Below are 15,979 nucleotides of genomic sequence, written 5' to 3'. Positions count from 1 at the left end.
CAAAACACGAGTAGTTTAAATAGTTTTAATTTGGTAAATAAAAACAGATTAATATATCAGCATTCTAAAATTTGTATTATAAGTATTATTGAAGGTACTATAAGTGCATACCAAGCTTGTAAAATCCGAAATTGATGAAAGGATGGACGCATAGATTGGATGTAGCGACGATAGCGGCATCACATTGTCCAGCTTGAATGTATCTGTAAGCCTCTGTTATGGCGAAAAGGCTTGAGCTACATGCAGCATCCATATTGTATGATGGTCCATTAACGCCAAGCCAATAAGAAATTCTGTTTGCCACGAAGGCTCTATTGCACCAATATGGTGGTACTCCACCCAACTAATTAAAGCACATACATTTTTTAAATACTCGAAATATTAGATTATATAATTAATAAGTTGTATATATACATGTATTTTTAAAACTATTCATATTATAATCGTTGTACAAATTTTTATTTTGTAATTAAAGATATAGATTTGAAATTATATGTATATAAAGGTTTAGTAATATTACATAAATTAATTAGATAAACGAATACATCGTACATTAGGGTTAGAATAGATGGAACCGCTATATGCATCGGCACAAATTGCTGTAAAAATACCCGTTTTTGTTCCTCGTAACTGTTTAGGATTGACACCTGCATCGACAAGTGCTTCGTACGTATGCTCCAGTACCATTCTGGCCATAGGATCCAACATATCAGCTTCTATTGTGGATATGTTGAAAAATTGCGAATCGAACTTTTCTATATTATCGATCTTACCGATTCGAGAAGGCATATCGAAGTCTATATAATTAGAGTTATTTTATATAAGTACATATATTATATGTATATTTATTTTGTTTTATCTCAAGAATGATAAAGGCATCAAAAAGATCCGCAACATGTATTTTGATCTTTTCAAAATATGATGTACATATACAAGATGTACCAGAAAAGAAAGTACCCCGAATTAACTTGAAGGGTTGACGTTTTTGAAAAAAAAAGGTTAAATACAAAAGTTTTATGGTTTGAAAATGGGCATCTGATGGTGAACTTGACCTAAGGGTCAAAGTTAGACGTAAGAATGTGCTTTATATGAAGACAGATTCGAAAACGTTAAAAAGTAGAAAATAATTTGAAACAAAAATGATATTCTGAGATTTGTTCCTACGTAACAAATTTTTGCAAATGTGTCCAATCAAATGTATTTCAATGGAACAAAGTGCTTAATCAAAGAAACCAAATGGCCGCGTTCAGCGGAAAAAGTTGCTTTTCAATTGTTGTAAAAATCTTGATTATATTACATTAATTTTTATTACATTTATTTGCATTATAATTAATTTTTTTGTTTTATTTAATGCAAGCATATTCAGTCGCTTTGTATAGCAATTTTTATATTACGAATGTATAATTATGATCAAAAGTACATTGTACGGGATCTTTTTACTAAAATACGCGAATATATATCTTAATTTCAAAAGGAAAGTTACAATTATTCCACCGTCCATGTTCTTTTGTACCAAGATCCATTTTGTTAAAAAGATTGTCTTGTAGCTCTTTGAGATTGTTGGTGTTAGGAAATCGGCCAGCAATACCAGAAATAACGATTTCTTCTTCAGCATCAATGCTGACGTGCAAGTTTGATCGATTCATCGTGTTTTTATTTTTTCAAAGCAAATACATTCTAGAACGGGATGCCGTTATTTGTTTTTCGAGAAATTAAATGTAAATGTAAATTATTGAAAAGACTAAATGTTACATAAAATTATATAATACATACCAATAAGAAATAGTAACGCTTTAACAGTAAAATTAACCAAATCCGAAGTTACAGCACAATTCTACAATACTGTCCCTCTCCTTTATTATTTCTGTATTATATAGTGTTACACTTTTATATACATTATTCGACATTATTATTATTCTTCTACATACATATTAATGTTGCAGTGATGTCGAATGTTAAATATATTTTAACAACCGATACTTTTGTTATGGAAATATGTGTACGAGAGTTGAGATACAGAGCTTGTTTGTGAAGAAAAATTAATTTTCATATCAATCATTCAATCTCGAAATATGATCAGTGTATTCTAGAAATGTGCCTTCAGGCATTCTCGAATCTCTAAAAATAATATTAAGCATAAAAATGCAGCGTGACCAAAGTCCTTCACATCCCCCGCTTATCTATTATCTTTTATCTAATTTTAATATTCATTCCGAATTTCTTCACCATTACCTTGTGTTAATATAATTACGACGGTATAAAACTCAAAATGAATACCTACATATACATTACGAACATTGTACCGCATAATTTATTCATCTTTAAATAAAATAAATCGTGATAATGTTTAAATATATGTAAGTCAAACATATGATATGTTAAATGTATTGTTTTAATTACATTATATTATTTCTACTTTCTATAGTACATGCATACATTTAATTCGTTCGACATCCGATAAACTTTGACATCTGATCGAAATCATGTGTTAATTTCAATTGTATGTAAAAATTGTTAAAGGGGTCTTCGAAGGTGTGGCCACTTTGCATCCATACGAGGTCTACCAAATCTGCGTTGAGCGAAATATGGAACGACTGCGCTTTTTTAAAATTCTTAATTATTACTTTTTTCCCCCCTAAATAAACTAACTTCAATTCTATTGTCGTCATAAGAAGGAGATATTCTCTCTCGTTCGTGCAAAAGTAATTTGTTAAATTAGTCTCTAAATTATTTCTCGTGCACTCAAATACCTACTGACGTATCAATTTTGCTGGCGGTGGCCGCTGCCGCTACGGCTTTAGCATTATATATGGCGCTAAAGTTGTAAAGTTCTAATACCACCATTTCCAACGTCTGTTAACTCTTAACTGACCGTAAACTTTTCAGGCTGGCCACTATTAGAATACCAATATTGACTATTCTGAACAGTTAATGGTCGGTTAAAGTTAACAGACATTGGGAAATAGTGGTTTTAAGGCCGAGTAAGATTTAAAGTACCCTGCCGGAAATAATTCTACAAAATTCTACAAAAAAATTAAATATAACTGCCAGAATCTAAGAAATTCTACGTAAATTTAAAAAGTGTTATAAAAATCAACATAAAAATGCTAGAATTGGAACACTTTTGTTAATTTTTGCAATATTCTACAAGTAAGCAGATGTTTTAATTCTTTAAGATTTCGTTCTTTCTCAAATTTTTTAAACTAGTAAAGTTTTGTATTAATTTTTACAAAATGGTATATTTTCATGAAATACTACTTGCAATAATTTCTTGATTTGAGAACATTGTAATTTGTGATACTATTTTATAGATATTTTTCCAAAGAAATTAATGTTTCAACGAAGATATAAAAATTTCTACAAATTTCTATTTCAAGTCAATTTTTTGTAGTTATTTATAGAAATTTTTTCCGCTAGGGTAGATCCAAGTAAATTGAACTTTAACGTGAATTTATATGTTCAGCAAAAGGCTTTTAAAAAAAAGAAGAACAGATTACAACTTTTCACAATTTATTTCATATTTTATTAATTTCCAGGCCCCTTTTTTTTAAACAGATACTATAAATAGTATAAACACGGTGCGCCTAGAGCACCTTTTTTGCAACAATATGGCTGCCTGTTTCCAATGCGCATGCGCTAAAGAAGCGGTAGTGCACAGAATACAGGATACACAGGGATAACAGGTAGCTTGCGATAGGCGTAGTTGGGTCGCGAACGTGTCGTAGTGAATGACGAAACGCAACTCAACTGATGTCATCCGGGAGTTGTCATTCTCCTAATCAGTGAGAGGTTAGGTTATGCTACCGTCGTCAGAAGGTATATTTAATCTTATTTGCTATTTTTCTTATTTAAAAAAACGATGCAAGTTTGACTCAAAATTGTAACGAATCGATGATCTGTTGAACTGTTGTCGCAAATATTGTCGCAACATGCTCTCGTTAAATAATGGGAGAAACATTCGTAGATATAAGATATAATAACACAATTACGGTAAAAATATCAATCTCTACAATCGGCTCTGATCTCACTGCAACAGTTTAGGAGCGCGCAGATCGGATCACGGTATCGCGTTCTAACCACTCGGAAGTTAAAATGTCAGACGAATGCAAATTGGGTAAACTTTCAGCGAGAGGAAACGTAGGCTGGTGAGCGAGCGCGACTGGAAACGCATCGAGGATGTTTTCGAGCGGGCCGAACTATACCAAGTTGAAGACGCATTTGCGTCTGGCGATCAACCGATTGAAATTGCTGGAGAAGAAGAAAACGGAGCTGGCGCAAAAGGCGCGCCGCGAGATCGCCGATTTCATTGCCGCAGGCAAAACGGAGCGCGCTAAGATCCGAGTGGAGTACATCATCCGCGAGGACTACATGGTGGAGGCGATGGAATTGCTGGAGATGTACTGCGACCTGCTGCTGGCACGTTTTGGTCTCATCCAGCAAATGAAGTCGGTATCGTGGCTGTATATACAGATCAGCCAAATAACTTTGCGTTCCATTTCTACCTTACATTTCCTTCACGACTGGCTGACAGACAAGACCGGTCAATAATCTATCAGTAACATATTAGATTAAAATAAAATAACTAGCGAGTACTTCAATCGAAGTTGATGGTCATTTAAATAATGAAAAATTTATCATGACCTTATTGTCTCTCCAGAAGCCTCGACGAAGGTCTGGCGGAAGCTATATCGACGATTCTCTGGGCGGCACCTCGCATCCAGACGGACGTGCTGGAAATCAAGGTGATAGCGGACATCTTGACGTCCAAATATGGTAAACAGTATACGGAAGCTTGCCGGGAGGAGGCGATTCAGACTATATCAGAGAAGCTGAAGCATAAAATGAGCGTGCAGTCGCCGTCGAAATTGCTCGTGGAGAAATATCTAATTGAAATCGCCAAGAATTACAACGTGGAATATGAGCCGGATCCGCAAGTAATGGCAGAAGGCCAGGACGCGATGTTGATAGACATAGGAGCCAACGGGGGAGAATCGAGGAACAATCTGGACACGGCCAGCGGAGGAACACCTCATCCTCTTGGCTTCATAGGTTACCCACAGGCACCCTTGTTACCTGATCCTGGATTCCACTCCAGCATGGTAATTTAAATCTTTTTTGTTAAAAAGGAAAAGACGTAAAAGAGCGTTAATGTAATTTTTATGAATTTTAATTGGCAAGTTAAACTTACGACAATTGTCCAATGACAGTTTCTGGGCGTTTTAAAGCATTAAATCATTAAGGGTGTATCAATTTTAGGATTCGGAGAAAGATACGTCTTCCTTAGGATTTGTATCCCCAACATCTCCACCTTCTACTGAGAAAGATCAGAATACCCCTTTCAATCCGACTGCATTTTCATATAACATACCCCTAGATAATGCCAATTCGAACAAACCTGTAAGTAACTTGTGTTTATCGCAAAAAATTTCTGTAATTATATTTTTCCATTAACAACGACAACAATGAAACAGTTTTCTTAGTTATAATAATTTGGAATATCATTAATTAGGAAGATTTACCACCACCGTACCGGCCTGACTTTCCGCCTGATTTAAATAAACAGGTAAGGTCGTAAGATTCTTCTCATCTTCCTAAGTTTTGCGGAGAATAATTATTAAAATGATTGAAACAACTGTCATGAGGACGGTATTCATCTAAAGTACGAAAATATTTTCGTAAAATTCTACTGATTCACGAAACACATGCGATTGTTTTCCACATATAGTCAGATGAGAAACCAAAACCCCAGCCAAGGTCTAAAATGCCGATGAACAATTATCAACTTCCGGATCTGCCAGCAGTGCCGACAGAGAACAATGACTCGCCCGCGAATCCACCCGTGAATGATGACATTGATTTTGACGACTTGATGAAACGATTCGAGGACCTGAAGAAGAGGAAGTAACGATCGGTGGATATATAAATATTTGAAACGCATCGTTTTCATTTATCACTTTATGCGAAACGTATTTAGTAGTGCCTTTTGCAATAAGAAAGGGTTTGGGAAGGGCAGTCTTATACTATATGCTTATGCAGTGAGGAAATTAAAAGTGTATAGTTATGCTCCATCCAAGAATGAAGTATGTATAAATTGTTATAATATTAATGTACAACATGTTAATGTAATATCTTTTTATAGTTATTATATGTGCTTCACAATGTTCAATAAGTGTATATAATATCTATTTAAATCGTAGTTTTAGGAAAGAATGATTAATTCTTCCCATTCCTTATTTCTTTTCATTTCGAAGAAAGTATACATAGCGAGTCAATTATTATATACATATACAAGACGTCTGTATAGTATTATTAATTATCCCAATCTTCGCATCTCTGAAAGAAAAATTATCATGTTAATTACAAAGAATATTACAATTCCCTGTGTTTGTGAAATTTATTCTTAAACAATTTTTTAAGATTTTCAATCGTTTGCTAACTAAATTGCAATTTTCGGGTGCAGATTTGAACTTCTACTTAGAAATTTATTGTATGAAAGATAGAGAAATCTTAAAATGTCCACATATGTTAGGTTTAAACAATTCTGTTGATAAATTTGTGTATACATACTTCCTTTCCTTTGTCAATCAAACAAGTTAGGAGATTTTCCGAGAAATAACATTTGTTCTGCCCCATGTCCGAATCCAAATAATGAAAACATTCTATGACAGCTTCCTCAATAAAGTCCTGTAGTTCCGGATTGTGTACGTTACGTGTCAAAAACTGGATGATTAAGACTTGCTCGGGGAATCCCCTTTGATCCACCTAGTAAAGCCAAAATTGTGAAAATGAACCTATAGTTACTGTCTATTAAGTTTTGAAACCGTCTATGTATTTACCATATTTAATTCGTTGAAGAAACACTGGGTGATGCACTATAAGTTCAAATAATATTTTGTTAATATCAATTATTAGATGCACTCTGTATATAAAAACCGTATAGGATACATTGGTCCAAAACAGATTTATATTACAACGAAACGATGTAATCATGATTTACAATATAGAAATTAATAGAAAAGAGCATATAAAATATTGTAGCGTAACACTTTGTTATGAGAGATTTCTTTAATTTCTTTATGAGATCAGAGATAAGAAATTCTAGTTACAGTGCTGCAGGTGATAGTTATAATGCTCTTATCTTATATATTTTATTCATTTTGGTTTGCCATTTCTTTAATATCAATTCAATACTTAAAAAATACGTATACACATTTATACATTATATTTGGAGATCTATTGATGTATCTTACAGCTTGTTCCTGTTGCTTGTAGTTGTCAGAATTGCCATTGTACATCTGGTCGTAGCTCGGTCTGCCTGCTCCATCGAAATTATTAAAATCACGATTACTGTTGCCACGAGAAGGATGTTGAGCATTTCTCCAGTTTCCATTTGTGTGATTGACGGAATAACGCCGATCGTTACCGTTTTTCTGATCATTCCCGCGATTCCTTAATTATTACATTGACATTAATTATTTATATTAATAATGTGAGGAATAGTGTTAACTATTGTTAATTTTCTGATGTTTAATCGTATCGATTCTATTTTGTCTTGCTACCGATTTTCATTCAGATCTTTCCAAGACTGCCTGTTGGAGAACTTGTTGCCGCCACTCATGTAAAACTTTGTACCAAACAAATCTATGCTCGAGGAGTCATCGTTATCTTCGTCTTCATTTGACGAAGAATCGTTATAATCATCATCATCAGTCGTGGATCGTTTCTTACAAATCTGCATGATTTTTTCGTACTGAGTGTTTGCCTGCTGGACTCCTGTTCTACATTTCAATGACTGTGCACATATAAAAACTTGCTGAACCCAAGAATTTATTGTTATATTTTTTTTTCTTAAATATAAGCAGTATACACATATAATACTGAAAACAAATAGTAACAAAATACTTTGATTTATTCTCAGAATTTAAAGAAACATTTTACGCGACCAACGGATCTCTTTCAGTTACTTACATTTGCTGATTCCAGCGACAAGCAAAGGCTGCATAGAACAACGAGAATCACTCTGGTCTCCATTTCGTGCGGGTTCCGTACCTCCGAATAAACCTTCTCATTTTTTCCACGCATATTTATTCAGTAGCACTAAGAATGCTTGTATCATCGGTGATAGACAAATTGATAGACAAATAATTGTCGCAAAACAAAAAATATTGTACTATACCTCCGGACGGAGATACGCTCGACTACCTCTCTTATGCAATTCTTCTAATTATTGATTGAATTACCGTGACTATTGTTACGAGCGAGTCCTTCGTGAGAGAAAATCAGTGGCTTGTCGGGGAAGAGAGAGAAAGAGACAAAAAGGAAAGAATTCAATCATGGGGAAAGTGAGAGCTTCGTGAAGGTATGACATGTTCGAGCGATCAGTTCTCCAGCAATTGTTCCACGAGAAAGATATAATGTATACCAAATGTTTTGTAAGTACCTGCATTATCATCATAAATACGTATCCTACAAGAAATCCATCATTTTTTTTACGAAAGTCGATTTAGTCGTAGTGCACTTTTCCAAAGTAAAAACGTATATAGATGAAAGTCCTCTATTATGAGATAGTAGGTTTTTAACATCAAAATTTAATCACAAATCTTTATTCACAACGATTGCACAATCTAACAATGAATTTTCCACTAAACAGTTTTCACTTCAAGAGCAATAAATTAACGATGAAACCAATAAATTATGCTTATTAATTTAGTAAAAACCGTGCTATCTCATAATAGGGGACTTTCCTCTACGAGAGATGAGACTAAAGGGTAAATCGAGGACAGCAACAGACCGCGAAGATGTGAAAGTGATTAAAGTAAACTCCTACATTTCGCTGAGTAATTGTAGTAAATATTCCGTTGTGTTGTCATTATCCGATGCAAAATCAACGGTCGAGTAAGAAAAATTCGTAAATAAACGAAAGTCTTTCGTAGTACGTTCGTTCTCAGATTTTACGTTTGTTTTCAAATCCATTCCTTTGTTCGGCCTAGACAGGCCGTATCATTTTTCTTATCTTATTGTCGTTCTCGACTCCAAATATCTTCGATTGTCACTAGAGAGATTACCAATATCTAGAATAGAACTGTAAGAAAAGTAATATGCAATATAATTCCTGTAGTTAATAATTTATATTTTTCTTCGTAGCTTCTTCTAAAACTTGTTTTACTCGCGATCACGTCGCCAATACACGATGACAGTACAATCGGAAGAGTCGCGCTGCCATACGCAAGCAACGTTTCGACAATTTTTCCCGCTATGATATCTAAGAGGGCAACGGACCGATCACCAGACGGAAGTCGAATAGATTTTCAGATAAGGAATCATCAGGGACCAGGAACATATATATTTGGTTTTGATACCGGACACGGGTAAACATTTATCGCTCTGTCGTCATATTATAATTATATCAATTGCTTACATATGCGAGTCATTTAATGAGTTTCATAGAAATTTTTGAGGAAACAATTGGAAAGACTGATGCGTCGTTTCTATTGTAGAAAAAATCGACAGTACAAAATGGAAGAACGCCGTCGGGACGGAAGTGTCAAGGGTCGATATGGTTTTTACGATGCGAAGGGGAAACTCAGAGTCGTCAGCTACATTGCGGGCCCCGCTGGCGGTTATCAAGAACGTCATCATGAAACCATCGCTTATAAACCTGAAACTTAACGTATCTCTCTCTCCCTCTTTCTTTCTCTCAGGTACTTTCCTATCAAATGAAATTAACGATTCGTGTATAGATATCAGCTATTTTGCACTCATTAAAAAACACCAATTACTGAAATAGGTTTTAAATTATGCGGACATGTGATACTTGACAAATATACGTTGGTGTAGCGACAATTTCACTTGTACAATGTCAGGTTTTAAAAGTGAAGGGTTATTTTTAATAACGTATATAATTGATTTCAAAATTTACTCGAATGGACACAGTATTGTATGTGCATGTTTTTAAATTTACTGTTCGCAGTATTATACTTTTCAAAGACTTTGAACAGCCTTGAGTTCCGCATTTCGCTTCTCCAGTGTGCAATTTGTTGAAGTTATCGTTAGACACGTTACCACGTCATTCTCCCCTAATACGATGTACTTGGCGCGTAACTTAATAGTAGAACGTCCAAGTACGAATTGCCGAACATCTTGACTTTCTGTGTTCCACTTTAAAATGCACTCGTCGATAAAATAACAAGCGATCGCTGTTCTCAATTTTAACTCAGCAAGGATGTGGCAGAATATTACGGGATACACATATACCTGACTTACAATTTAACGCTACTACAAGTTCTTTTCACGAGTGTCAAAAAACAACAGTTTGGCTACACCAATCCAAATACAATCTGTAAAATCCGGAATTGGAAGGAGATACGGTGTCCGAGGTGCTTTGTCTAAATAACAGCTGCCGACGATTGGGATTAAACCGTTTATTTAACAATAACAATTGCTATATAAGAAAAAAATGTCAACGCAAGAAAAGATGTAAACGTCATATAATATGATACCAAGTATGTATATATATTCTTATGTGTACGTGTAAGTTTGTGTGTATATGTGTTACATATCTAATCCATACAGAAAACGCATCTGTCGCCTGCGCGCTCACGCGCACTGAATGGATTACACAAAAGTATAAATCAAATGTATACGTATCTGCCTTCTTCCTCCTCGTTCTCTTCTCGCCTAAAAAATTTTACAGTAAATCTGCTTCGATAACCCGTCACTTTGACACTTGTTTTTTTTTGTTTTACGGGAATTATCTCTCGTAAAGCAATTGCTTTGAAGTTATTTGTCCTTTTTCGTGTCCGCCGCACCATACGACGAACCCTTGCTTATCTCCGACATTCCGAGGGTTTTGTACATTAGCACGTAAACTGTAATTTGATTTGTTCTCATGAGACTGATACAGCGTTTAAAATGAATTGAGATAGTCTTCTGTGACTTAAAGGCATTGCATATAAAGAAAGGGGAACGTGAGCAACAGAGCAGCAGGCAAGTCGAGCAATCGGTCTTAAAAAGCCGAACTCAATTTGCTACGTCCGCTACAGCCAAAATTGAATTGAAGTGTAACTCTCAATATATTACAATGATTACTATTTGTCAACTGAATAATGTGAATCATAGCGTAACTAATAGCTAAAGATAATGGCATAAATAAGCGAATATGTGTGGTTGGTACTACTTACATACAAAGATAACCCCGACCCCGACGGTAATGCCAAAGATCGAGCCGGACAGAAGGAGCCTTAGGAGATAATATAGCATTGGTACAAGGACAACTATCGCCCAGCAAATGGTGTTAACAAGGGAACAGTATCTTCTCTTTAGCCTGAAGGAGCCTGTCCTAGGCACGCCACTCGTGGCAAAAAAATCGCCGGTTTCGTAGAAGCTCTCCGCCATACGGTCCTACCAGGCAAAGATTTCATCTAGCGTTACCGTATTATATTTTCGCGTCAGAGCGAAACAAAGTCACTTGACAAAGATCATTGTTCCGCTCGACTTAATCGTCAACTTGCAAGCTCTTCGTTCTAACGCGCAGAGAAACAATACGGGTTTCTAATGCACTTCTTAGAAATGTTCAAGTTGGGCAACTTAATGTAAACTTAAGCACGTCGATTACATTATCGTGACTGCACATGGTTCTATCCTTGTGGACTAGAAAACTACTCAAAGCTCCTAATTCGGATTAAGCATTTCTACTTGAACTCGAGAAACATTATCAATTGCGGAATTGAACTGTTCTACCAAAATAGTGCAAACGTTTCCATCGGATGCAAGGAGAGATGCAAACTCAATAACGCTACCTTTTGCTGATAGAGCTTGTGTAGCCATTCAGCAGCAGCTTCGTCTCCCTCCGGCACCTCCTCGATGGGAATTCTTTTAGCATACATATGTCCTTCTAACCGTTTCCCCAAGAGGAGATTCCTCATGGTCGGCTTTACGGGATCAGACGGCTTGAACGCTATCTGAATATCGTAGATGACCGTCGCCTTGCCCCTCATGTGCGGAATGCTGGCGGTGAAGCCCTTTGTGCGTGGCGTTAAATGATATTTTAATACTGGCAGACCTTTTTCGATCGCGAACTTCTGACTGGCTTCCAGCTTTTTTGGCGTGAAGCGCGTACCCTCAGGATAGAGCAGCAACTATAATCAATCACTCAGCCGTTTTCACAACTAATTATGCCTAGTAGTAAATGTGATCGAATGTTTTGATATTATTCGCGGCTGATACGCTCGTGTTTAGAAAAAGAAAGAAGAAATGGAAAGGCATACTCACCCACATTGTATCGGGATACTCTACGAGCTCCTTGATTTGAGTCTTGATGTTCTCCTTGTCCTTTTCCCAACTTCTCTCGAGGAAGATACTCTCAGCGAATTTCCACGCCCATCCCAGCGTAGGAATATACTGTATCGACTTCTTAGCGTAAGCTTTGCAATTCTAAAAGATATATCCTTTCAAAATAAGTGCTCTTACTCCTATGTACATGTGTACAGAGATTCTTTTTTTAGAAATTCATTCTTAGAAGTTACGTACGCCTAGCAATCTCACGCGATCGCACAGCAGCCAACCTATTAGCCAATCGGTCTCATAACTGTGATTCATCAAGAGGTAGCCGTGCTCATTACCGAAATATTTATCAAAGTCCTTCTTATCTATGTACAATATCAGGTCTGATCCTGCCCACCATTCTGCCATGAATACTAATTCTGGTGGAAGTAAAGATTTAGAGATTATTGGAGGTTTTTTTTTAAACAACGCGCAGGAACTGTAACACGAGGTATACTCACGACAGTAGAAGGAGTAGCAGAGGTAATAGTTTATCTTGCGGTAGAGGTACTTGGAGAAGGGCCTCAGTCCAAGGTATAAAATGCATTGGAAGAAATTTATTATCAACCCGGACGTAAAAAATGTGATGGCAAACATAAGATGTACCACCAGCCATTCCTTCACGGAGGGCACTCCCATGGTGCTAATAAGCGAGTAACACTAGACCGTATGCTTTATGGAAAACATAAATGTTTGGTTTCCTCCACCTGTAACAGAAGCAAATCGGCGAGTAAGGTAGGGCGGGGCGAGTTGGGCAACGCGAATATCTTAATTAACAAAACACGTGCGAACATGTTTATACGCGCTTAGAGAAGCGAGGAGTGCGAGAAGACCCCGCCGTGTTCTGCAGTCTGTGCCCGGCTGTCAGCTAACATACAATTGCGACTTGTTTGGTTGGAAAGTCGAAAGTAAAATTGTTAATTCATCACAGTTTTTGGTCTACACGGTATACAAAGTGACTATCCAAAGCCAGTAATTTTTTTTATTTACGGTTCCTTTGTTATGAAAAATATTTTAGCTGATAATGGTATGGGACTAGTTGGGTCAAGTGTTCCAACTAATCCCGCTTATAAAGTGAAAGAAGTCTGAATTAAAATGGTGCTTTATTTGGCGTTCCTTACTTCTTTTATAGTATGCCACAGTTGTCACGGCTGGGCTCATGCAAAGTGCACCTTTAGTGCAATATTTGTTTGCGTCAATTGCGACAATGATGATTAATATGATTTTAATGAGAAAGATTTTTTAAAGATTATTTTATTTTATTTATACAGAAATTTATTATTTTTTGTTGAATATCTTAAGAGTTGAATTTTCAGTTCACTTTTCTCTGACTAAACATAAATTTCCGTCTCGTAAATTTTATTATAATTAATATACAACAGTTAATTTTTATTTTCTATTCTATTTTTGTATCGTCGATTAATTAAATCTATCCATTAAAGATCTTGGCAATTTTTATGTTTACTTTTTCTCGAGTCGTCAGTTTAATTTTGTTGAAGCATTTTTTATTTGAATATATTGTATGCTTTATTATATGATCAAAAGATATAGACTTGAATGCAGATGTGATTAATGCAACTTAATTCTAGTGATTTTGTACAACACGTAACGTTATTAGGCAATTATCCTTATGTCCCTACTTACCCCTAAACGTGGCTCAATATGCCCCATGGGTGGGGTACGTTGAGCCACCTTGACTTTTTTCATTCAAAACAAAATGTTTCCTATTTGTACCATTTTTTTAAGATCTACGTGTGGTTAATTATTGCGCTGAATAAATACACTATCTTTTAAAGTAAAATTCATTAGACTATCGCAATCATGTAAAGATTTATAACAGTTTGAGTAAAAAGTTGCCTAACTAGCCCCGCTCTACTCTGCTTAAAAATGGAAAGATATGAAGTTACTCGTATAGAAAAATTTTTTTTAAAACTTCCATTTCTACGTAAAATACACTTGTCATTGTACCCGTAATTGGCGCCATACAAAAGATATAAGAATTTATATATATATAATATATATAAATAGTTCATCGCGTGTGGATGTGTGTGTACATATATATGAGACATTAGCCAGCTACGTGTGCAAGTATTTACGCCAAACAACTTGCCTGAGAGCGAAATAATTGTAGCGTTGCTATGTACAATTTTCAGAATGCTGGATGCTGTTATGTATAGCGGCAAATAAACTGCATTAGTGTCAATTGGCTCGTTAATCTAGTTAATTAGGAGAGTGTAGGGAGGGGAGCAAATGACGTGTTTAAAGGGCGATTCTATTTTATATAAATCAGGAAAATGTTAAAAACGAGTTAGATACGCTCTTGGAAAAGTAGATGTAAAAGTAGAGGATTGTTACGTATGCAGCAGGCTTTTATGATGGCTGATTAATTTTCTTAAGCAGGCAAGCCGAAAAAGCTTCTCCTGCAGGCTTACGCTGGAGGCTAAAGCAACGTTAAACCGTTACTCTCAGTCAGTCTTCGGTAAAACTAAAACATAAACCTGTAAAACATTTCGTGACGATTCGTAACGGTAGATTCTACGAAGCTTCTACAATGGTTACATCCATCCTTTTCCCCAGGACTATTCAAGTACCAACGAATTGAAAGAATTCGAGACACTGAGTTCTGGCAACTTTAAACCGCAGTTTTTAACATCGCAGTTTTAACTCGTACGAGAGCTGTTACATAACAAGTGTTGCGTTTAGCGTAAACTCGACAAGTGCTAACGAAGGAACCTGGAAGAACCAATGGCTATCGTTATAATAACATTATGTAATACTGTTTACAAGTCCTCTCCGAAGAATCCCGGACATCGTCGGCTACCTGAAAGCAATAAAGACCTGGAAACGACCGGCGAAAACGCTTTAAACGACGTTTAAAGAGATTTAAGTAACACTGCGGATGCGTGCACGCCGAGTTGGTTAGTGATGAAAAAGTAACAGACATCAGACGCGTTGTAATTTACCGGGCGCGGAATTGCAACGTGCCACGTCTCCGCACTTCTATCACACCGCAGCCTCGCGGAGAACGTAATCGGCGTACGACCTCGTTATTATAACTGACGCGAAATGCGCAGAATGCGACGCTCACGAGAGGAGATCCGAGGCATGTTGGTTGCGCACCCACGTGCACCCTCGTCTCCTCCTCCCGCTCCTCCTCTTCCACCGGCGGACCCAGAGGATCTTTCCGCTGAACGCGAGGTCGGTCGGGTCTTACCTCAATTCGGCATTCCTTGACGAGAGGAAGTGTGCGAGAGCGTGCGGTGAGGAGAGCCGTGCGCGCGTGCCAGGTGTCGGACGCGCCCTGGGAGAGATCAAAGTGCGAAGTTCCAAAGTTCACTAACGGTGCCGTTGACGGTGTGCTTTTGTGCGGTGCCTTCTCGGCGTCGTCGTCGCTCCGTGCTCCGTGCTTCGTGTCTGTCATCGGGGGGGTAATCAGGACGCCTCCATGCCTGTGCGCGCGCGGGCACACCACACGAGCGACGATGCGATCAGCGGGGGGGCCCGAGCGAGTCAGCCGGTTCTCGTCCACGGGTTAGGGATGTATAGTGGGGACACTGTGATAGTGGTATCGCGGGACACGGACGACATGGGATGTGTTCGAAAATGGATTAAAGCCTCCGCTACAATGATTCTCGGTTCTGTCTACAATAGGCCTGTT

The 15,979-nt window shown here is 37.0% G+C and overlaps 5 protein-coding genes across 7 annotated transcripts; 2 read left to right on the top strand and 3 right to left on the bottom strand.

Moving 5' to 3' along the window:
• Positions 1-97: 97 nt before the first annotated feature.
• LOC105566142 (fatty acid synthase-like) lies at positions 98-1,646 on the bottom strand. Its single transcript, XM_012019912.1, has 3 exons — positions 1,484-1,646; positions 553-797; positions 98-343 (listed from the first exon to the last, which is right to left on the bottom strand). The coding sequence occupies exons 1-3, from the start codon at positions 1,644-1,646 to the stop codon at positions 98-100; spliced, it is 654 nt and encodes a 217-aa protein (XP_011875302.1).
• Positions 1,647-3,661: 2,015 nt separating this feature from the next.
• LOC105566055 (IST1 homolog) lies at positions 3,662-6,166 on the top strand. Its single transcript, XM_012019765.1, has 6 exons — positions 3,662-3,816; positions 4,127-4,445; positions 4,658-5,099; positions 5,257-5,397; positions 5,510-5,563; positions 5,726-6,166. The coding sequence occupies exons 2-6, from the start codon at positions 4,177-4,179 to the stop codon at positions 5,903-5,905; spliced, it is 1,086 nt and encodes a 361-aa protein (XP_011875155.1). The 5' UTR covers positions 3,662-3,816; positions 4,127-4,176; the 3' UTR covers positions 5,906-6,166.
• On the bottom strand, positions 6,118-8,046 carry LOC105566056 (general odorant-binding protein 71). Of its 3 annotated transcripts, XM_012019767.1 has the most exons (6): positions 7,969-8,046; positions 7,560-7,792; positions 7,251-7,449; positions 6,837-6,872; positions 6,568-6,762; positions 6,118-6,333 (listed from the first exon to the last, which is right to left on the bottom strand). In XM_012019767.1, the coding sequence occupies exons 1-6, from the start codon at positions 8,029-8,031 to the stop codon at positions 6,310-6,312; spliced, it is 750 nt and encodes a 249-aa protein (XP_011875157.1). In that variant the 5' UTR covers positions 8,032-8,046; the 3' UTR covers positions 6,118-6,309. The 3 variants fall into 3 exon arrangements, with proteins under 3 accessions (XP_011875157.1, XP_011875156.1, XP_011875158.1); XM_012019766.1 differs by having other exon boundaries at positions 6,118-6,762; XM_012019768.1 differs by having other exon boundaries at positions 6,118-6,762; positions 7,560-7,778; positions 7,969-8,033.
• Positions 8,047-8,347: 301 nt separating this feature from the next.
• Positions 8,348-10,309, top strand: LOC105566058. The gene is made up of 3 exons (XM_012019769.1): positions 8,348-8,432; positions 9,145-9,368; positions 9,498-10,309. Exons 1-3 carry the CDS (start codon positions 8,367-8,369, stop codon positions 9,667-9,669), a joined length of 462 nt encoding a protein of 153 aa, XP_011875159.1. The 5' UTR covers positions 8,348-8,366; the 3' UTR covers positions 9,670-10,309.
• A 99-nt stretch (positions 10,310-10,408) lies between these two features.
• LOC105566059 (1-acyl-sn-glycerol-3-phosphate acyltransferase gamma-like) lies at positions 10,409-15,812 on the bottom strand. The gene is made up of 7 exons (XM_012019770.1): positions 15,536-15,812; positions 12,783-13,028; positions 12,529-12,701; positions 12,271-12,432; positions 11,799-12,137; positions 11,181-11,400; positions 10,409-10,868 (listed from the first exon to the last, which is right to left on the bottom strand). The coding sequence occupies exons 2-7, from the start codon at positions 12,958-12,960 to the stop codon at positions 10,780-10,782; spliced, it is 1,161 nt and encodes a 386-aa protein (XP_011875160.1). The 5' UTR covers positions 12,961-13,028; positions 15,536-15,812; the 3' UTR covers positions 10,409-10,779.
• Positions 15,813-15,979: the final 167 nt, after the last annotated feature.

Source organism: Vollenhovia emeryi, unplaced genomic scaffold, assembly GCF_000949405.1.
Source record: "Vollenhovia emeryi isolate VEMERY1.0 unplaced genomic scaffold, V.emery_V1.0 DF939147.1, whole genome shotgun sequence".
NCBI lineage: Eukaryota > Metazoa > Arthropoda > Insecta > Hymenoptera > Formicidae > Vollenhovia > Vollenhovia emeryi.
This window is presented reverse-complemented; position numbering and strand designations above follow the sequence as displayed.